The following is a 24,182-nucleotide window of genomic DNA, read 5'->3' as shown; positions in this document are numbered from 1 at the left end:
GTTATATTAAATTATTTAAAATCCAAGTTTGTAGTAAGGAAAATTTTTTACATAACTGATGGGGCCAGTCAACATTTCAAAAATAAGATCAATTTTAGAAACATATTTTTACAAAAAAAAAATTTTTAAACTGATTATGAATGGCACTTTTTTGCCACTGCTCATGGAAAGGGAGCATGTGACGGTATTGAAACCAACTTGAAGAGAGGTGCAAGACGTGCAAGTCTTTAAGTTTCTTCTAATAACCGAATTTTAACAGCAGAAAGCTTGTACGACTGGGCAAATAATTATTTCAAGAAAATGAAAGTTTTATATTTAAGTAAATAGTCGTAGAAAATACAAAAATTAAACTTAAATGTCGATTTACTAAAGCAAAATTAATACTAGGTACTTTGTAACTCCATGCTGTCATTCCAATCATTGAAATATAAAAAAAAACATCAATGAGCTCTGAGTATCAACTTTTTCCCAAACAAAATAATAAAACCAAGAAGCCTACATCTTGAACTTCACTTAAAACTAAATAAATAATAGAAAATACTTGTTTAGAAAGTATTTATAAATTAATAATATTCATAGTTGAGCGTAACGCGGTGCCACGCCGAGCCTCGGTGCGCGTTTGGACGGCTGGACGTCCACTCTTTGGTATTATTTTACTCAAATTTTTCAGTGAAAGCATACTGTGCATAAAGACGTTTTCAATGTAAAAAAAAACCTCAGCTTTTCATCTAGCCTATCAAAAAAATATTAAAAATGCCTATTTCGAGATATAGCATGTGTTGTGTTTTTTTTCAGTGAAAATTAACTTTTATCGGAAAACTAATCATACCATTGGAAAGATGACTGAAAAACACATCGAAAATGCTATTTGAAACATTTTTTAAAGTTAGGAATAAGGCCAAGAAAATGAGCTGAAAATAGTGACTTTTAGCGCTCGCGCGGTGGGCCTGGGACGTTTCGCTTGAAACACCCCATGTGTTTTCATTTAAATACTGAAAGGTTCTTAGTAATCTTATAGTTACACGAATATTAATTATTTTTGAATTAGAAACTTTTAACTTAAAAAAAATAAAAATAAAAGTAGAGCAAACAAATACATGAATGCAAACGAATATACGTACATTGACCTTACATAAATTATCTCAACTATTAAAATCAAATATATATTAATAAATTAATACAACACTGAACTTTTAAAATTATTGAATAGATAACAAACTTGCAAACGAATTTTGAAGCTGTTACTAGCATTATTCATAAATGATATCTAAGAATCATACACTTGTAATAAATTTTTATGTAAATCTTTTGTTGATTTTTATGTAAAGAATGAGTAAAAATAACCACTAACGTTCTACTCAACTTAGACGATTACAAGTTGTTGCTGTTTTTTAGAGTGGAGTTAATGTAAAAATGGAATAGTCCATGAATTTCGGAAAAAGAAGTTATGTGTTTGAAGGAGGGCTGGTCACATCAAAAATTACATTTTTAACAAATTTTTTCAAAAGTAGAGTAACACGGTAGTGTAAAAATCTAAGGATTAGTGAATATTATAAAATGACTATATATTTTAATATTGACTATAATTCAGGAATTACAGTAAATAAAAATGTAATTGTGCTCTTAAAATTAAAAAAACGCTGTTTTATGAGGTTCCTAAAAGTAAAAATCCAGATGCAAAAAAAATCATAATATATTTACAAGTAAAGAAATAAGCTCATTAGGTAATTTGATAGTAAAGAACGTTATAATTATTTGTTCTTATAGCCCATTTTCGTTCTATTTATAAATTTTGATGTAAAACAATAGACGATATCTTTTTTTAATGTAAATATCAAAAAATAGCAGAAAAGCACACTTAAATTAAATTGTATAATTACCCGTAAAGTCTTTTTGACTGTCAACCGTCTCACGGCTCGTGCATTAATATTTTTTAATTTTATGTTTACCAAATCGTTCGTAAGATATTAAAGTAAGATCATTTTATTTTTGAGCTTTAAATTTTTACCTGTATTGGAACTACATTATCTAAGTTACTAACGCAATGGGCTGCAGTTAAAACATATTTTTCATGAATCAAAGTTCCACCACAAATATATCTCAGCTGTGGCAAACCATCATCTCTTGGATATCCCAAAGCCGCCATGTAAGGAAACTCTGCAAAGGCTGCACGCTCGCCGTTTGTTATATAAGTGGTAACCCTTCCAGCATCTTCACCTGTACTTGCCGTCTCGTATCTAGTGCAGGCTGGAAAAAATAAGCCATTTTAACATTTATTGTGTGCATTGAAACCATTTGTGGAGTGCAAAAAAATGTAAAACTGCCGATAAACTTTTTTAACATTTGGAAAAAAATTGAGTGAACGATTTTTTATTTATTGTCAAATTAAGAAACTAATGATAAGTAAATAGTATTTATCAATACATAAGACAGCTGCTCTATTAGAAAATGATAGTTTTTAAGTTTTGAAAAAAATTATTTAACAACAAAACTTAGATTATTAAATGAATAATTTATTGATTAATATAGTTCTTAGTCAAACCCAATCAATTAATCGTTTGTTAATAAATATTAAATTTTTTTCAAAACGGGTCGTAGAACTCATGGAAGATATAAAACTTTGTCAAGGTTTTTATAAAGAAACTATTATTTTGAATTATATAATTCTTGTCAATTTAACATTATTTTTATTCAAAAATGAATAACTGATCAATAATTATTCATTATTTTATAATTATCAAAATTTATCACACGAATTTTTGCCGTCTTGTTTTATGTGCTTTTAGATTTTTGCACCATTTACGAACGTCATGCTTACACATATTCTCAATCGAAAATTTCTACTAGGCTACCCACCAGAAAAGTGAATGACAGAATTTCATGTGTAATTACTTCGGGATAGTAATAAGTCATTATTCATATGTTTTTAAATATGGTCTTACAAAAGGGGTATTAGATTGGTGATGATGTACAGAATGCCATATGAAAAGACACACGAAATTACAAATTAAAAAAAAACATAAGACTTGTTATACAGAAATAACTGTAGAATAGTCTTATCTACCATACTTTTAAGTTTTGAGTAATTTTGTTATTTTTTGCATAAATAGAGCAACGTCCTTAAAAATGTAGCCTAGTTAATTTATTTTTTGTAGGTAACTACATTAATACAGATACCTTAAATAAACTAGATGAGCATAGTAGAATACTACCCTAATAAGTCATCTTTAAAGGAATTGATATTATTTAAATGCTTAAACCTACAAAAACTATAATAGCATGGGTTGAGACTTTACACGATACTTCTTAAATAGTATTTCATCTGTCCTGCAAGTTTTGTTGACATGCATTAGTTCTATCATAGTTTTTAATGCTGATACAGCAGCCGTCCCATAAGAGCACATGCTAAACACAACTTTTATTGTGTTATTTCTTAATATTTGATAATATAACACATGCTAGAAAAAGTATTACCATTCTTAATCTTCATAAGATAATGTCATTATTTTACATAACTAGGCAACGTCCTTAATTAGCCGAAAAATCCATAAGGATATCTTGTTTAAAAATTACTAGAGTCCATGAGGATAATCAAAGTGTTCTTAATGTAGACATTTTTTTACAAAGATTAAAGTTTCATCCATCTATTACAAGATAAACCATTTTAATTGATAGCTATTTTCTCTAAATTTCGAAAAGCTCTGAGAATTATATACAAAATTATCATGTAAACTGTACCTATATAGGTGTATACAATTACTACATATATATGTAGACAAACTAGGATGTCTAGCTAGGACCAAGCTCTTCCCCTGTAACATCGTTTCATCATCTAATTCAATGCATTTGCCACACGAGGCCAAATGTGTGCTAGCTAAGGTGATTATGTAAAAAATTTCCAATCAGGGTTTTTTAATATTTTCCTGGTTTGTATGTTATCTTAAAAATTTATACCTACTTGTTGTATTTTCAAGTTTCTGATACAATTTCACTTTGAAATTTATGTGCCGTTCGGTGATGCTGAGAGAAAGAAAGAAAGAAAGCGTGCGCGAATGCCTGCCACCGTAGGGGAGGGGAGAGCACGTTGAGCAGGGCTGCAAAGCGTGGCACTTTAATATTATTAATATTCATGCATTTTTAAAATAACATTTTCATAGAAATTAAATAAAAAAGGCTCTTACTATTGTCCTCTGAGTTTACAATGTCATATGATAACGTTTTCTATTTATTTCATAATTTTTAAATGTAGTGTACTGAAAAAATGTTTCCTTCATTTTTTAATAGCTTGAAGCAGGTCGAAAGTGTTATATTTTGTTACAAAAATAGGTCAATTTGATAGCTCAGGTCCTTAACTTTCTCGTCTAACGATTTTTTTTATTCTAAAATTTATATAAGTACCGCTATAAACAATATAAAATTATGTTAGAATTTATACCAAACCTGAATACAGCTATGTAGATAATACCTGATACAGAACATATAGATTTTATACCAAACCTCATCAGTATGTAAACAGTACAAGATGCTTTAAGTGCCGACTTACAATATTTAGTGATTTACGTAGTTGATTACACTTGGTTAATTGTATCAAGTGTGTCTATAAAAATTATAATACATGACAGTTTTATAATTTATACATACACACATACATATACATACATACATACTTATACATATACATGCTTTGTTTAATTTTTCACACCATTGTAGTGTTTAATGCATATACGTTCGTTTTATAATTATTTAATAGCATTTCATATACATACATTAAATATATGACGTCATTATTTTTTTTTATTCGTAAAAATTAAAAAAAAAGTATGTGAAATTTATTCTGTGTAGTTGTTCACTAACACGAAAATGTAAAGTTGCCTAATAGGAAAATTTTCAATTGTTTCATTTTGTTAAAAATAACATTAGTTTTATCATAAAAATACTTAAAACTAAGCTATACACTTAGCACTTCATAACCACCGTACTACGCATGCCCTACCCTATGCCACCTCATGCCCTCCGATGAGGTAAGTAGAGCAGTTCTTAAACTTATTTTTAGAAATTTTTTGCTGTTAATAATAAATAAAAAAAAAATTTTTTTTACGTCTACTAATTTTAAACAGTTGCTTCTATTTATTTTTATTTTTTAATAGTTACACATTTACAGTCTCTTAACAAAATGTGTAACTAAAGTTAGGGTACCACATCTGCCCTCTCCTCCCCTATAGTATATGGGCCATTTTACTAACTCTATTGCCTACATTAAGTATGATACTGGAAATACAGTTCAAAATTCTTAAATTGTTTAATTGACTTTAAAAATGATAAATATATTTTCTCAATAGTGAATTTAAACAAAAATTTAATTCGCATAATGTTTTATATTTTCATTAAATCGAGGTAAAAATATAAATCAAAATAAAAATTAATTATAAAAACTATTGCTACTTAAGCTGTACGTACAAAATTGGCAAAATAGGGAGTAGTGTAAACTGTGGGCGCGCAGGCGTGGGCACGAATACAGCGACAATCACTCGAGTGTAAAAGCGAAGCGAACGAGCATAGCAAGAGAGCTCTCGTCGCTCTCATCTCCACCAACCGTTGAGCCAGGCGATTCTCGCTCTACTAAATAGCTGAACAGTAAAAGCAGAACAGTAAAGGCTGCTGTTACTTAGTGCAACAGCTAACGGCTCAACGCATGTAGACTGGAGAAAGGCGAGCAGCCTATACCAGCCAGTGAGTTGAGCGGGGGAAGGCTGTTCACCGCTGTGACTGCGAGGCAGACGACTGCACGAAACCCGGTCATTCACCACCGTTCTCACGCGCCAGCTAGAAGGCTGGACCTCAAAGGAAGGAGGACTTCTTCGCATTAAGCAAGTGCAGCAGCAAGCTAAAAGGCAGCAAGTTGGTTAATGCAACCAACTATATACGACATAAGTGCGTCTGATATTTCAGGTTAGAAAAAATGAAAGTTAAATTCAAAATTTTTCAGAGTGCTGGAAAATTTTTAAAAAAGTTTAATGTAAGCGTGATCTAATTATCATAAAATTTAAGTTTGAGATTTTTCTCTTTTATATTTTTAAGCGATTTCCAAATTTTTTTGTTTTTAAGAAAATTTATTTGATAAAAATTAACCTCAAAATCCTATTGATTTAAACTATTTTTGTTGTTTATAAGTTAAATAAGCGAAGTAGTTTAAATGATTATCATCAAAGTATTTTAAAGCTAAAATATCCTTATAAATTGTAAGAAGATCGAAGCGATCTGTCATCCTCAAGCTAAATTAGTAGATTAAAAGTAGGTAAAACTAAATTAGAAAAATAAGTTTGGTTTGCCTTCCAGATCTGTAGGTCCATGCTAGGTTTTAGTCATCTTAGAAACCTCCTGACTATGAACAGTTATTAAGTAGTGGATGGGAGGTGGATCAAATCTAAAGAAGTTTTAATATTAGAAAGTTCTTGCTTTAGGTGAATTAGGAACATACACCCTCAGCTAATTAGTCTAAATTTCTTATTAGTTTTTTCTTGTTGGTTTTCTTTCTCTTCTTCTCTATACTGCTATTAAATTTTGTTTTGAAAAATTTGAACTTTCTTGCCTTGAAATTGAAATCAAAATGGATCAGTTATATAACGTTCAAAAAAAACTTGAGAAAAAAACAAAGAATTCTTTTACGAATTCCAAGAAAGAAAAGCAAAAAAAGATAACTGCTGGTCAATGCAGGTCGGGCATTACTCAACTAAAGGAACTGTACGAAGAGTTCAAGACAAATAACCAGAACATCTTAGAGTTGGCTGATGCGTCTGTCAAGCTCGCATATTTCAAGGAAAACTTGGTTGACATCGTGTCCGAATCTTTTTATTCGGTTTTAGGTTAATATGACGATTACCTAGATAACATATCACTGAACGCTAACAGAGGTACTACTTCTAACCCTTTGGTGAACAGTCAAGCATTGTGGAGCGGATTATCCAATGTGAACGTTCCTGTTTTTTTCAGGTAACCATGAAGACTGGCTCCATTTTTGCGATTTATACAGGGCGATTATTCATACAAAGGAGAAACTGGCCGCAGTACTAAAGCACACGTACCTTCGAACACACCTGCAAGGTGAAGCAGTGAAGCTCATAAAAAATATAGCTTTAACAGCAACAGAGTACAGTCAATCCTGGAAAATTTTGTACAATTATTACGAGAACAAGCGTTGGTTGATTAATACTTACATCAATGGAATTTTGGATGCTCCAGAAATGCGACACAACTATCCCAGTGAATTGAAGGCTTTAATACAAGGAATTTTCGGTCCTTACGACGTGTTGACGGCTGCTATGATGCAGACATTTTGATAGGATTAGTTAGTCGTAAGTTCAACAAACAGTTAGCTACTGAGTGGCAGTGACATTTAGGCAGTAGTACCGAACCCCCTAATTTAGAACGATTTAGGAATTTTTTAAAACCGCAGGTAGTAACTCTTGAGGCCTTATAGAAAACGAGCACTGCTAAGCCTAATGCAAAAACAAGAGAGGAGTCTGAAATCAAAAATAACAAAAATCAGTCAGCGATCCACCAAACAGTGACAAAAGGGCCGACCAAGTGTTATAATTGTCAGGAGACACACCTATTAAAAAATTGTGAAAATCTTAAAAGGCTCCCTTGGGACAGAAAAAAGAAATTGGTCGGTGAAAAAAAGCTTTGTTTAAACTGTTTGGCTCCTCATTAATTTAAAGAGTGCAAGAGCAAACAAGTCTGTACCATTTGCAAGTCAAAGCATCATATGATTATGCACAGAGACAACTACAAAGAAAAGGAGGAAGATAAAGAATCTTCCGACCAAAGCAATGCAGGAGGCTCCCAAGCAATTTTAACCACGCACGTAGCATTTATGCATCCGATAATGCTGGTAACAGCTCGCGTAAAAATAATCGCTCCCTCAGAAAAAAATTTAATGGCTAGTGCTTTGGTAGATCAGGGCTCTCAATCGTCACTCATATCTCAGTCCTTGAGGGATATTTTAGAACTTAAAGGTAAAAAAGTCAATGTCAAACTTACAGGAATAGGAGACGAAGTAATGACCATGGCCAAACAAGAAGTATGGTTCAGGGTTCAATCCCATTTTGACCAAAAGGTTAATTTTGATGTTTCAGCCTTAGTAGTAAGAAAGATTACCACGTATACACCACCTCCTGTTTAAAAAAATATAATCAATTTAAATAATATTAAAGGGCTTCAACTGGCTGATTCCTATTTTTACAATCAAGACCCGACTAAATTGCTCCTTGATGCCAATTCACATGCCCTGATCATACAGGAAAATATTAAACGACTAGGTATAAACAAACCTATAGCAACGAAGTCAAGCTTAGGGTGGCTTTTGTCAGGTTCAGTTGATTCATCTTGAGGTTCAAGTGGAGTCCGTAGTACAACTTTTCATACAAGCAAGAAACAATCGTTACAGGAAACATTACAGAAATTTTGGTCAATCGAGGAAATCCCCAATATTAAAAAAACCTTGAATCCAGAAGGGCAAGAGTGCGAAGATTTATTCGTTTGTACCTATAAAAGAAACAAAAAGGGCAGATTTGGGGTTAGATTACCTTTCAAAAAATCCCAGGAAAATTTAATTGCGCATGGTAAATAATCCTTAGTTTTGGCAAGCAAAATGTTTGACCAGTTGCAAAATAGGATTTGGAAACAATCCAGAGTGAAAACTAGAATATGAAAAATTCATAAAAGAGTATGAGAAGTTGAATTATCTGAGCTTGGTAGTTCCCTCTATGCACAAACCAATCTGGTTCTTACCTCATCATGGAGTGATAAGAGAATTGAGTACGACTACTAAGCTCAGGGTGGTTTTCAACGGTTCGGTGGTAGTCTCCAGACTCTAAACAAGAATTTGCACGCCAGCCCCAATTTATTGCCAAATTTATTCAACTTAATTTTAAAATAGAGGAATTTCAAATACGTTTTCTCGGCAGATGTCGAGAAAATTTTTCGGAAAATTGAAGTGAGTGATATTGACAGACCCTTTTAAACGATTGTTTGGAGAGACGCGAAATCTGACAAAGATCATCATCTTCAACTAAATACGGTAACGTACGGCTTAGTGAGTTTACCCTATTTGGCTTCACGAGTGTTAAAGGAGCTGGCAGCGTTGTATCGTGACAAATTGCCTCTCGGGGCTGAAGTCTTGGAAAATTATGTTTACATGGACGATTTTTTGGCAGGAGGCCACTCTCTACAATAAACAAAAAACAAAATTTGAGAAACTGACGAAATAACCAAAAAGGGTTGCTTTGCATTGAGAAAATGATCAAGCAATGATCCACAGATGTTAAGTGAAATCTCTAAAGAAGCTAAATCGTCAGCCTCTATCAATTTTCTGAAAAGGAAGAAGCTACGTCAGTACTAGGGCCGAAATGAATACCCTCGTTAAATAAATTTTGTTTTCAAATTGATTTATCAACAACTCCTTAAATTTAGACAAAAAGGCCCCTCTTCTCACAAGTGGCTAAGATTATGGAGCCGCTGGGGTGGTTGGCCCCGATCATTATTAAGCCAAAAATCTTAATCCAGAAATTATGACACTTAAAGATGGACTGGGATAATCCACTCCCCCCCCCCCGACATTACAAAAGACTGGCTAAGGTTGCTAAAAGAGCTTAAGGAAATTGAGAAAATTTCGTTTCTAAGATGAAACAATTTTTGTCCAAGTGCAGAAAAAATCGAGTTACACGGGTTCTCCGATGCCTCAAAATAAGCTTATGCAGCAGTGCTGTATTTGAGAGTACAAATTTAAGGTCAAGTCAAAATACAGCTGTTGATTGCTAAAAGCAAAATAGCACCTATCAAAACGTTGACAATACCAAAATTAGAGCTTTGCACAGCTCATCTCCTGGTGAAGCTTACACACCACTACTTAACGCAGATAACTGAACGTCAGCCTGAAGTGCATCTTTGGTTCGATTCAGGAGTAGTACTATCGTGGTTAAACGAATTAACTTCTCAGTGGCTAACATTCATAGCGAACAGATGCTACAAAATACAAACACTCTGCACATTAGCAAAATGGCACCATATAAAAGGAAAGTTAAACCCAGTAGATGAAGCTTCAAGAGGGATTTTCCCCTCTCAATTTACTTCGTTAGAATCATGGTTCAAGGGACCTAATATTTTACATAGCTCAGAAGGAGAGTATCCTCCTATTGATAGAAGTAATTTTATTAGGAAACCGTCTCAAGAAAAGGTTAAAAAGAAGGTTAAATTATTCAATCATATATATATATATATTTTCAGATTTGTATATAAACTTATGTATAGAGTAAAAGGTATTAAAGAAAAATGCATAATCGAAGAAAATAATAAAGTAGAAAACTTAAAGATTCATACAACCTCTTAGCTTCCATTTTTGGAGCTAACAACTGTGCTTAAAGCGAAATCTCCGCTTTTGAGTGCACTAGAATTAAAAAATGCCAGATTGTATTGGATCCATATTCACCAAAAAATACATTACTTAAAAGAGTTAGCGATTTTAAAAATTAATGAAGAAAAGGGCATCGCCGAGAATACAGAAAGAGTTCAAGTGTTAAATAAAAACAGCCCAAAATTGAATCTCAACCCGATAATGATTAAAGGTTTGATTAGAGTAGGCGGTAGATTGAGCAAGGCTCTGATATCAGATGAGGCTAAGCATCCATTTATTTCATATCCGGAGGATCATCTCACAGAAAGCATTGTTAGACAGCATCATTTTGTAAACTAACATGGTGGCTTACAGCTTCCGTTGACTTCGTTACGCGAAATGTATTGGATAGTTCGAGGTCGACAAGCAGTTAAATTAATTTTAGTCAAATGCGTCATATGCAAGAGACACGCCGCTAAGCCGATGACCCAGTATATGAGTGACCTACTGTGAGTAAGAGTACAACCAGAAACGAAAACTGGTGTAGATTACGCTGGCCCGTATTCCATCAGGATAGCTGTTCATAGAGGGAAAAGCACGCAAAAAGGGTAAATTGTAGTTTTTGTGTGCATGCTGACAAGAACAGTCCATCTTGAGGTAGCAGAAGACTACAGCAGCAAAGCGTTTATAGCTACGTCCAAAAGATTTGATGCTAGAAGAGGTCTCTGTACTGATTTTTGCAGTGTCCAAGGTACGAATTTTGTAGGCGCGTCCAAGGAACTTAAACGGTCGTTGAGTGAATTTTTAGAATCCTTTGAAATGCATAATATGCTGCTTAACCTCGAAACTAACTGGTATTGGAATCCTCTATACACTCCTTATTTTGGAGAGCTGTGAGAGTCAGCCGTAAAATCAGTAAAATATCACCTTAAACGTGTAGTTGGTAAGCAGGTGCTCTTATTCATAGAAATGACTACTCTTCTCACGCAGATAGAAACGTGCTTAAATTTGTGACCAATAGCTCCTACAGGTGACGATCCGACCGAAGTAGGTTGCCTCACCCCCTCTCATTTTTTAAAGGCAAAGCCTTCTAGAATATTGCCCAAAATTAAAATAAAATCCTCAAATTTGTCCCCCCTCCATCGTTGGAAAACTATTTCCTTCGTAGTTCAGCAGATTTGGAAGGCATAGTCTAAAGAATATTTGCAAGCGTTGCAAAAAAGAACAAAATGGCTTGAGGGTGGCATGTCAATCAAAGTAGGAGATTTAGTCTTAGTAAAAAACATGAACTACCCACCCAGTTATCGGCCGTTGGGAAGAATTACCGAAATAGTGACAAGTTCTGATCAACTGATGAGAACGGTGAGAGTAAAAACTGTAAAAGCAAACTCACGCGATCCATTGTAAAAATTGGACCAAATCTAAATATTTTAAAGGAATGATTTTTTTGTACGTTTGTTAAAGACAAAAAAAAAATTATTGATGATAATATTTTGTTTGAAAATTTATGTATGTTAAGCGACATTCTTAGATTTAAGGATTAAAAAAAAATGATAACAAATTTTGCTTGCTAATCAAGAGATTTTAAAAAAGAGAAAAGATTGTAAGCGATGAAATTTTAAAATCAATTACGCTTGTAAATTTTGTTCCTATATAAAAAAAAAACTTTTCTTTTTAATAAGAAGCTGCTTCAGCGGACCAGCCAATACAGGTAAAAGCAATTATTGTTGATGCTTTCAGTTCTACGCAACCCCTTCGCATCAACGCAGGAAGTGTTTCATATTGCCATTAAATCAAGGTAAAAATATAAATAAAAATAAAAATTAATTATTAAAAATATTGCTACTTAAGTTCTAAGTGCAGAATTGTCAAAATAAGGAATAAAGTAAACTGCGAGCGCACAGGCGCGGGCACGAATACAACGACAATCACTCAAGTTTAAAAGCGAAGCAAACGAGCATAGCAAGTGAGCTCTCGTCGCTCTTATCTCCACCAACCATTGAGCCAGACGATTCTCGCTCTGCTAAATAGCTGAACAGTAACAGTAGCCGTCGTGATTAGCCATGTGGCTAATAAAAGTTAAAATTTACTTTTCTCAATGCAGAGAAAGTACCTCAAAATGCTTTTGAGTCAAGGCTGCTGGAAGCGGGTAGTGAGTTTTCTCTCCCAAAAACCACGACAGGTAAACACCTTATATAATGTTAATCCCAAGATTAGGTTGTTAAGTAGCTACTAATATTGAGTGGTTACCTCAGTGATTTTTCTTTTTTCATGCGCTTCGTCACTTTACGTAAATGTCGTTATAATCATGTATTTACGAGCATTGAGTTACCATTTCCCTTTTACGTTCACTGAATCAGAACTAGTCATGTATTATGTACATTTCTATTTTCTTTGTAAATATAATTATCTACTTAACTTGTTAAATAAATCAGCTTATTTTCTATAAATTTCTTTACGCTAATTCTATGAGAAAAAGAAAAAAATTAACTAATTCCTCTTCTCGTCCCGACCTATCCAAGCGACCTTGCTCGGGAGCTTAAAAAACTAAATATTTAATTAATTTTGTATGTCGCAAAATAAAACACACATACATAGTTATGTAGATTAAATTAGATAAGGTGCGTTAAAATGCATTAAATATTAGTATTTTATGCATTTGATGCATAAAACACCGACCGATTTTTTTTTAAATCTAAGCTTTTTTTGCAATAAAATAATGCTAATAATTACTGTTATAATAAAATTATTCGATAAATAAATAAATTATTAAAATAAAAATATACAAAAGAGTTGCAGAACGTATCAATAGTTTTAAAGTGCGCTTATTTCGAACCAGATAAGCAAATCATGTTGAAATATTACACAGTTTTATAAATATAATAATTTAATAAATTAATAATAAATTAATTATGTAAGATTTTTATATATGTAAATATTGGGTTACAAATCGTTTTAATAGTTGTGAAGAGCACTTATTTCAATTGTAATAAGCAAATTATATGAAATGTTAAATAAATATATGATTAATTTACAAAATTAATCAATAACTTACATAGGATAAATTTTTATGTATGTATTAAGTTACATTTAATTTGATCGTTTTTAAGGACGCTTATTTGAATTTGATGAGAAAATTATGTATAAATGTCAAATATTTATACTAATGATTAGTTTATTTATGTATAAATTGTGTAAGATTATTATATATGTATATTTCAAGTTACATATCGTTTTAATAGTTTTGAAGGCCGCTTTTTTGGAATTCGATAAACAAATTATGTCAAAATGATGAATAATTGTATGAATAATTAATAAAAATTATTTAATACATTGTACAGGATTAATACATGTATATATATGTGTGTATATATATATATAGAGAGAGAGGGAAGAGAGAGAGTAACATATGATAATAATGGTTTCTAAGGGTGCTTATATGTTTTTATATATATATATATATATATATATATATATACACATAAAATTTTATGCGAAATGTATTTTAAATAGTTTTTTAATCCCCCTTCAAGTTTTTTTTGGCTCTCTCATCGTAGCGCCAGCTGTCATTAATTATAAATTACGGCCGCAACATGCTTTTTAAGGGGTTAGTGTCACAAAATCCAAAAATTAAGGAACGCTTTGAAAAAATTTGTATAAGCTAACAATTATATGTAGGATAACAAATTAAAATTTGATATACCCAAGCTTCACCGTTTATGAGGAATAAATTATCTATTTTATAGGTACTCTTATCGGAAACAGAGTATTAAAATAAGTTCAGACTTTACCGAAATTAAAGTAAAATGTAAAATAGTATGTTTTAAATACCATGTTTCAAGAACAGCACCCAAAGCTTTACCGTTGTTTGGTTGTAACAAATTAAAAATGTGTGTTTAAAGATCCATAAAGTTGTTGCATCGGAGATTTCACCAGTAACTCAATGTTGAGGTATACAATATAACCGTTCAATGTATTTATACTTTAAGGCATAGATATAAAGAGGGTTTTCGCCTCAAGCAGCGTTGCCACATTTTTATTCACTCGTCTGTTTCGGAACACATATTGTATTTCAGAACATGCATTGACTATACATTGTGATACTACCCCCTCAAGACATTCCTCCCCTATCTGACAGTCATCTTTGTAAGGAGAAGCGATTTTGAGTGATACGATGAAAGCACGTAATTTTATTTTGAGGTTAATTTTCCTCGCACTGCAACGTGTCAGTGACTTGAGTATTAATATTTTATGATAGTGATTTTCTGCAGGTGCAAAGTGCGTTTCAATGTTCAGTTCTTACAAGTAAGCAATAACTACATTAATAGTTCAAAAATCTGTTTGTTCTTTAAATTAAGTTGAAATTGATTCAAGTCCTTCAAAATCAAAATCGAAAAATTCAAAGAAATTAACAAAATAATATGAAAAATAATTAAAAATAAAATCAGAAAAGGGAATGCAATAAAAAAAAACATTAAAAAATAAATCAAAAGAAAGAGAAAAAAAAGATAAAATAAAATTTAAAAAAAAAATGAAATAACAAAAAAGAAAAGAGAAAAAAAAATTAAAGAAAAAATAAAATGAAATAAAAAATGAAAAAAAAAAGAAATGAAACAAAAAAAACATGAAGAAATACAATGAAATAAGAAAAAAAATGAATACAAAAAAAAACAAATTAAAAGAAAATAAAAAAAAAAGATTAAATTTAAAAAAAAAAAAAAATTGAAAAAATAAAAATAAAAAACTAGGGGGTATAAATGGATTACGTGATCCACGGTAAGAACAAAATTCTTTAATCAAGAGCTGAGTGCCAAAAAATAATTAATCATAATATGTGTGTTAGTTTTTTTTATTCCTTTTTTAAGTTTATGTTTTACTGAACTGCATAAATATAGTACTTATTCTTATAAAGCTTTATTCTTCCTATGGGTCTTGTGACCCCCTTGTTACCTAAGAAATTGTGTTTCTTTATCTTATGACATTTTTTGACACACATTTCATGTAATTAGTTTTTAGCACTTATCTCGTGTTTAAAGAACTTCGTCCTTACCGTGGGTCCCATGACCCATTTATACCCAATGGTTCGTTTCTTTTAATTCTTTTTCATTTTATTTATTCAAGAAATGTTTACTGCTAAGGGTTACATAGAGTGTAGGCCATAAAAAAAGACATTTTTAGTTAGAGATGCAAAAAAGGGGCTAAATTAGCGTTACGGGCTCATGTCTCATTTAAAAACTTATAGTTTTGACGATGCCTGGAATCAAAACACGGAGTTTTTATTTTTACATGGTACGGGATCCTAAAGTTAGTAACATAAACAATATTTTTATGCATTTTGAGCCGACAAAAAAAATTTTATCCAAGAGCATGCCTTTAAAGTTGTGGAACCGAAATCTTATAAATTTAAATTTTCAACGGAAAATACTTTCACAATCGCACGCAATGGAATTTGTGCATTTTAATTAGTGCGTCTAATATGTTCCAAATGTCAAAGATATTGAAGGAACTTTTTCTGATTTTTATATCCTAACAAGCCAGTTATACAGGCTTGCGTATTTGAAGATTCTGTCTTCCCAAAATAAAAAACCAAGAGCCCGTTACGCTCAGCAATGTTATGTATTTTTTTAAAACGTTAGTTTATTGATTTGAAAGATGGTTGGTTAAAATTTAGATTTTTTATATATAATATGAGTAAAGTGGCAAAGTCTTATTTGCATTTGATGAATTACAATCTCAATTTTCCGACGATTTCAGAAAAGTCCGTAACGCTCCTTTTTTTGCTAAGAGCCCATAACGCTATCATGTAACAATACAAAACGCACTGTATCTTATCTGAGGGTTAGCTTACTGGCTGAAATAGTGTAGTGTTTAAGTCGCTATGAGTGTAAAGACAGCCAGCGCTTGAGTCGGCAGTTTTTTGCAACGCTGGCTGGATAGCGGACAACTTTCACAATGCCAAGTCTCGAAAAAATATTCATTACAATTAATATAATTTCTGTACGGTTGAGCAAGTACTGTTAATAGATGATGTGAATAATCAGCTTGACTACAACAAATGTGGGAAGTAATTTTAGTACATGCATAACTTATACGCCTGTGACGAAGTTGAGCAAAATAGCTTGATGTGGCTACCAGAAGAAAATATGACTTCAAATTTGATGTATCTGACAGTCCGAACAACAGAAAAAGATAAGTCTGCTCGACTTTGTTACAGACATATGAGTAATGCAGGCACTAAAATCACTTTCCATATTTGTTGTAGTCAAGCTGATTGCTTACATCATCTTTTAACAGTACTTGCTCAACCGGACAGAAATTATATTAATTGTAATGAATATTTTTTCGAGACTTGGCATTGTGGCAGTTATCTGCTGTCCAGCCAGTGTTGCAAAAAATTGCCAACTCAAGCGCTAGCTGTCTTTACTCTCACAGCGAATAGAATTGACACAGCACATTGTATAAATATAAGAATAAAGTTAAATTTTCATTTTGAATGATATATTAATAATCTTTATATGATTTTTAGAGCCCATAACGATTCTTTTTTTTAATAAATCGCATTATGTCTTAGTGCAGTGTTTCATCATCGACTTAAATGGTGTTATATATAATAATGTGGACACAGTACATCATACAAGTGCAATTATAAAGCTAAATTTCTACTGTGAGTAATATAGTTATGATTTTGAAATTATTTTTCGAACCCGTAACGCTCCTTTTTTGTCAAATAAAATAAGAAAATCAGCATGAAAAATTTTCTCATGCAGATCCAGCAGGGCTCTAAGAATTTTAGCTTATTTTGGTCATGGGCAGTACAAAAAAATTTTTAGAAAAATGAAAAACCCCTTTTAAGTGTCTGTCTATTTCAGCCCTTGAAATATGCTGTTTTCAGTAGAATAACCCATATATGTACTACGTTCGCTATTAAGAGAGCATGTGGTGGTGGAGAAACAAGCGGGGAAGAAGGGGAAAGAAAAAAGCGAGGCGTTTTCTCCTATTTTTGTCAAGTGAGATTCCTACACAAGAAGCTTGACTTTAAAAATAAGTTATGAACTACACCATACTAAGAAGTACCTGAATGTTTTTTTTATGTTGGGACCACTTTTAACAGAGTATTAATATACTTTGCTTGTTTGCCTTGGAGATCGCTGGCTAAAATCTCGATGGACATGTTGTTTTTTTTTTTTTTTTGGGACATTGGTTATCTTGTAAGAAAAAAAAAAAAAAAAAATGTGCACGTTTTTTGAGAGATTTTTATTAAACCTTTATGGTTCACCTTAAGATAGTTTATTTAATAATTGAAGATGTAATTATCATTTATTAATTTATGCGAGAATTTTCTTTCAATTTTATATTGAATTTGTTCATGTTAATTTCACAGATTAATTTCTTGCATGTGATGCAAATAATATTATAATAAACAAAATCAAAATACAGACAACGATGAAACGAAACACCAAAATAAAACTGGTAATAAATAACAAACATTAACAATGTAAACGTAAAGAAACAAAAAACAAAAGAACATAAACCATAAAATATAAAGAATAAAAATAAGCTTTATTTTATTTGTTGATAAAACAGATTGCTATAAATATAGAAGTAACTGATTCGTTCGCGGAGGCATTATAAATCGAGCTATCAAACTTATAATTATTTCTTGGTCTGCCACGTTACAAATATATGTATATAAATACGTACAATCAGAAAATAATGAGAACAAAGCATAACCTTTACCTGTAAGAAATGAATATTGATTGTGAGGACAAAAGTTTGTTGCACAGTTATTGATTGATCCTATTGGATTAATGCATGTTGCATTTGCACGAGCGAGAAAATGTCGGTACTGTTTGTTCGATTGTTGGTATAGATTGCTTGTTCGATTTTAGTATGTTCATAGTACCTGTGACATGCAGATAAATTTTTACTTGGGTATCTTGAGACACAAATGTTACTTCTTGGCATAATGCATGCTGATTACGTGCAGGCTTGGACTTAACTTCTATGCATTATTTGAGTTATTGTAAATCATTTTGAACTGCCCGACTAGCACATATATTAACACACTAAATAAAATAAATGACTGCTAATTCGTGTTTAGTTGTAAATGGTAACTCTTGCAAAGCAAGCCCATCCAACACTAAATTCTCCTATTTGCACCCATTCTCTTCTATCAATCAAATTCAAACCCAACGTGTAAATTATATTCAATCTGTTTGACTCTTTGTAAAATAAATATGGGTTGTAAAAGTAACGGTAAGAATAATAAAGTACACGTATGGTCTTATATTAACTTACCACTGCCATACGCACACAAAGAACAAAATATTGACGCAAACACTTATGCAAAACTCCATAAATAATGCATGTGGGACTTATGCAAGTTTCAACTCGTGAGACTTCGGATGCGAAAATAAATGATGGTGCTTACACTGATGAACGCTTCTCAGAAAACGCGTAACCACACTCTTGTACACCAATTTATATGAATTTATCACGTACCCATGAGCCATACACAACTTATATTTGACCTCCTGACAATCGATATGTGAGATTAATTAAAGTTTTTATGACATGTGTTGCGTGGTGACACAGTCGATCCAACATGGATTGTCTGATCCAAATTCAAAAAAGGCAATTCATGGAAATATAAAGGGCTTACTACGGTAGATAAAGTATGATAAATTAAAGACAAAAAAATAATAATCAGTGAAAATAAAATAAAGTGAGGAAGATAAGATCAAAATTATTGACAAAAGTTCCCCAATAAACAAAGGTAAAAAAATGGACTAATAACGTATATGAATTTAATAAGCTATTATTAAAAGTCTGAGTATTGTAACACATTTAAAATAAATAAAAAAAGGGGATAGGGGGTTAATACAAATAATAACAGCAAATCAATGAGAAAAAGCTGTTGGCATAAAAAACCCATATTTATTAAGATAAATTGAAGTGAGTACAATTAACGAACAAAATCAAATAAAATACAATATCAATCAACAGAACTTTAGTAAGCATTAGTTGTGTCAGTGTGTAGTACTTAGAAGTTTTTCCCAAAACAAGCAAAGCATTAGTAAGCTTTGAAGACCATCTTTACATAAAAAAAACGTTTGCATTTTAAAATATAGAAATCTGAAAGCAAGTGTTAAAACTAATCAAAATGTATTAATAATTAAAATAACACTCTAAATTCAAAAGACTAAGATCAAAAAAATTATTGCTGTAATCTATCTATGAATAAGTGTTTATATTCATAATAAGTGTTACGTGGGTTTCACGGTGTGAAAATAAATAATAAGCCTACTTATGGTTGGTTTATACTTTATAAAAATTCTTTATGTTCAAGGAAAGTTGCACGTGTATTCTCGTCTCACGGACTTGGTTTTTTCCCTCTAGCGTCTCTAGCTTATTTTCTCTTTGCTCTGTCCCTTTGCTCTTCCTTTCCTATCACTTCTTCTCTCTATTCTCCTACCTTTTGGGCCTAAGCCAGTGGAGGCGCACGCACGCATAGCTATATACTATCGATCGTAACATAAGCCTCATTTTTTTTTCTTTCTGTTATTTTTCCGATAAAGTCATTTTCAAATCTATGTGGTTTTTATTTTTTAATTTTCAAAAAAAATAGTTCATCCAAAATGACATGCTTTATAAGATCCACTTAGTTTTCAATACAGTTTGTCTATAACTTTCTTGAGTAACAAGATTCACAATAAAAAAATATATCATGTATTATCGTGTTAAGTTCATCATACGTTCACTACTTAAATGTACTAGAAAAGTACATTTAGAAAAAAGTTCATGTACAGGCACAATAGTTGGGCTACTATCAAGTCGTGTGGGAGTGCGACGCGGTAAGTTAAAAAAAAACAGACGAAGCTTGGACGACCATGCTACTTTTTATTTCACATTTGCATACTCAATTTTTCAAGAATCGAAAATAAGATATTTTTGCCAGTATGCCTCAGATATTTTAGGAAAATTCAGTCTCTTTATTCCTATTTCATAGCGTTACTAATAAATACAGGCCAGAAAGTCGTTTGAATAACGAAAACGAGACCTACATATCTAAAAATGCTAAAATCTAAATTCTCCTGGCCCAGACTTAACAAAAAATATTCTTAGAGTTAAGTTAGCTGTAAGCCAAATTTTTCTTGTAGATGATTGGAATAGCTATATTCTGAAGACTAAACAAAACTGCCGATAGTATAATATTGGCTACAGGTATTTCCTAATTCCACAGTAGGTAGCACGCAACGTTGGAAGTTCTAGGAGGCTAAATTGGTAGAGCGCTTGCTTCCCGCAGGGAAACTCTTGCAATTGTCAATTCCATATTTATGAATCAAAATGTCGTATCTCGTGAAAAAAAAGCTTTAGCGTCACAAAAACAGCTTCAAGAGAATCAATTTTCTAAACTGGCCATCTGAGACATCCAAAGTACAAAAGTTAATCGCATTAACATTTCTTCTGTGGACGCCAGTAAAGTCAAACTAGCTAGTACCTTTCTAGGAAAAAGGGCTAAGGGTTAAGTGTACTGTGAATATTTCAGCATTACTCGAGTTGCCGTTCAATTTATGTTAAAGGGACTAATGTCTCTTTTCATCATCCAACAATAGTCAGCTAACATTTTTTCATTCCAAACTTCTTGCAATCTCTTTTCAAAGCTTTTTAGATCCCAATGAAGTCGTTCCCCTCGCTGTTCACTAAAATTACCTAAGTTTTCTGGCAAATATTCCAAATGCGAGTCCAAGAAATGTATTTTCAAACTCATGAGGCATCCTAATTCATGGAAACTGTTGACCATTTTTTAAACGATGGCTTTATACTCTGGATTTATACTTCCCAAAAAGCCGTGGGAAACCTCTCTAAAGTTTTGCCAAACTATTTTTTTGATTTTTATCATTTTTTTCAAAATCTCTATCGTTTAATAGAACTCTAACTTGCGAACCATCAAAAACTTCTGCACTAATTTTGGCTTCTGACAAATGTGGAAATTTTAGAAAAATGTACTTATAAGCCTCAATATTATTATTTTTTATTGCTTTTGTGAACTGTTTTATAAGTTCCAGTTTTACATGCAAACGTGGTAGCAATACTTTGTCAACCGGTATCAAAGTACGTTTTAAAACATTTTTTTGCCCTGCTATCATATTTGTTCTGGCTGGCCATTCTTTCTTGACGGTATGCTGATCACAAACTCGGCTGTCCCATTCACATAAAAAACATGGAAACTTAGTAAATTCGCTTTGCTCTCCAAGCATAATTGTAATAATTTTAAGATCACCGCAAAGTCGCCAATTAAGCTTATTATAATGCCATTTTTCTAATACGAAATGCAGACTTTCATACTTTTTCTTCAACATTACAGAGTCAGCTACTGGTATTGGTGTATATACGTTACCATTGTGTAATAGTACACCTTTTAGACTTCTTGTTGAAGAGTCTAAAAAAAGACGCTACTCATTTGGATCATATAAAATACTATCATATTCGCTGATTAGACCATTAATATCTTTGCAGTATACTAAGCTCTCTTTTTTTGCGAAATACTGCTTAAATTTACTTTCTCTGTTGCGGTAGAAACTCACTTCAGTTTGTGGCGTTAAACAAGCTTTCTCTTTTAATCTAGAGGCTAACAATTCAGCATTTTCTTTGGACAATCACAGGTCTCTCATTAAATCACTGAGTTTATATTGATCAAACATTTCTTTTCTTATAAGATTTGTATCTGAATCCTCATTCTCATTACTTAATACTTCTTCTGCCTCTAACGTCATGGTACATTTATCTGCCTACTATAAATACTTGATGAATTCACTTTAAAGATTGGTAGACATTAATATTACCTTTTTCAGATACTTGCACGTCAACATCATACTCCTTAGATCCATCAGATCTGGACAAGTTCAATTTAGATGGATCTTTAGTCACTTTTGCAGGTTAAGTTACTGAATCATGTTCAGAATCTTTAATGTTATGTATGTCTTTAGAATTAAAGCCCTTAGTCGCACATAAATAAAAAAAACAGTCTTTTTTATGGGTCTCAGGTTATCACCAGAGTATGGGTTTTAAAAATCATTTTGCTTCTTTGTTTCCCGTATCAAAACTGGAGATAGATGCTAAGCACTTTGTACAAATTATTCAAGGGGTGCAATCGTTACTTATCTGGAGCTCAATACCATAATAGTTCTTATACATTTCTCTACATGTATCTGTGACATTTTTCCTCACTGTAGTTGGTAAATATTCTACTTTTTTATGAAAAACAGACATTTTAGAAGAACTCATCCGTGAAGAAAATTGTTTTGAAACCGTAAAAGATTAATGCTAAGAACAGCAACAGCATAAATAAACTGTCATCTGTAAGTCAAAAGAAAAAATTATATAGATATATGTAGTAGTCTCATAAATACATACACCAAAGTATGTAAAAATATATCTATCAATTCTTACGAGTACACTAAAATATATTAAAATAAGTCTGTGTAAGTAATTATGTAAAGACACTTTATTAATTCCTGCTCTGGTAGTTGATCAAATGGAAGTGACCAGTGGTATGAGTATGCTACAGTAATTAATTATTTTTTGATTGGTTTGTTGGTAAGACAACCTGCTATAAATCAATAAAAATTTTCAAATCTACTTTACTAGCGTGGTGTCAGTTCAGGTATGTGTTTATTGATAAAAAAAAAAAAAAAACATTATTTTTACTTTCCTCGATGTTTAACATTTTTTATTTGTCCACTTTTTTCTTTGTGTAATGTTCATAAAACAAATAAAAATTTTAAAACATTTACTTAAGCAAAAAATTTTATTTCATCAACAACCATATGCCTAAACTGGCGCCACGCTATTAAAATGAAATTCAATTTTACATAATATTTTATGTTTCTCATATGATAGGCAGAGTTGTGCACATGATGAACACTACTTCCAAAGAAAAAGGCCATGATATACGTCATATTCAGTACCAGTACTAAAACAAGTGCCTCCTATTTTGAGGTTATGTAAACATCATGATGTAGCAGAGAAAGTTGAAGAGGTTCCTAATTAGCACAGTAAAATATGTGTAAGGCTGTTTTAGAGATCGTTTTAATTAACTAGTTCTGAACGTTTAGATGGTATTTTTCATTCTAACATAAATTTTAGTGCTTTTAGAGGTTAGAAGAAAAGAAACACAGGATAAATAAGATTAACATACTATAATCGATTTCAGCATATTTAGATATACATTTGATTCTGATGTTGTAAAGACAAATGCATGGTTACACTTTTAAATGTATACCTATCGTTAGTGGTATCAAGCTATGTTTAAATGTTTTTGAGGTTACGTTGGAATTATAACGTAGTTGAGCAATTTCAGCTGTATATTGTGATGAAGCACGCAAAAATACACGAGAAATAATTTACTTTACACTTAATATCCATGTTTAGCCGTTTTTATGTTTGTGTTCAGTATTTTTTGAGGTTAGGTTTAAATTTTGATGATATAAATCTATTGATAAGCAGAATTCTTATTTTAAATTAGGATATACGTGGGAAACTGTCTCTAAGACCGATAAATTCATATCTACGAATCAATCTTATAAGCTTTTCATTTTAGTAAGGATTGTCTAGTTTTTTGAGGTTAGAAGTTTTTTACAGTGTTACACGTATCACTTGGACATTGAATGGGGTACATCTGCTATAAAAAATGTTAATTTACATTTCGAATTTTCGTAGTTTATTACTTTGCATTAAGAGCCTCGAATTTCTGATTTTCATAATCATTTTTTGTGTTTTTTGAGGTTAG

General features: G+C 31.8%; 1 protein-coding gene across 3 annotated transcripts in view; it reads right to left on the bottom strand.

Annotated features, from left to right (window-relative positions):
- Window positions 1-24,182, bottom strand: part of LOC106641650 (chymotrypsin-2-like) — a 302,182-nt gene that overhangs the window by 182,741 nt on the left and 95,259 nt on the right. For all 3 annotated transcript variants that reach the window (XM_089593855.1, XM_089593853.1, XM_089593854.1), the window contains one exon: window positions 2,009-2,247. In XM_089593855.1, the coding sequence (XP_089449981.1) occupies window positions 2,009-2,247 (239 nt within the window). The remainder of the gene's footprint in view (window positions 1-2,008; window positions 2,248-24,182) is intronic.

This window comes from Copidosoma floridanum, unplaced genomic scaffold (genome assembly GCF_036245765.1).
Source record: "Copidosoma floridanum isolate Cflo_tuat_1 unplaced genomic scaffold, Cflo_Japanese_pri ptg000020l, whole genome shotgun sequence".
Classification (NCBI taxonomy): domain Eukaryota; kingdom Metazoa; phylum Arthropoda; class Insecta; order Hymenoptera; family Encyrtidae; genus Copidosoma; species Copidosoma floridanum.
This window is presented reverse-complemented; position numbering and strand designations above follow the sequence as displayed.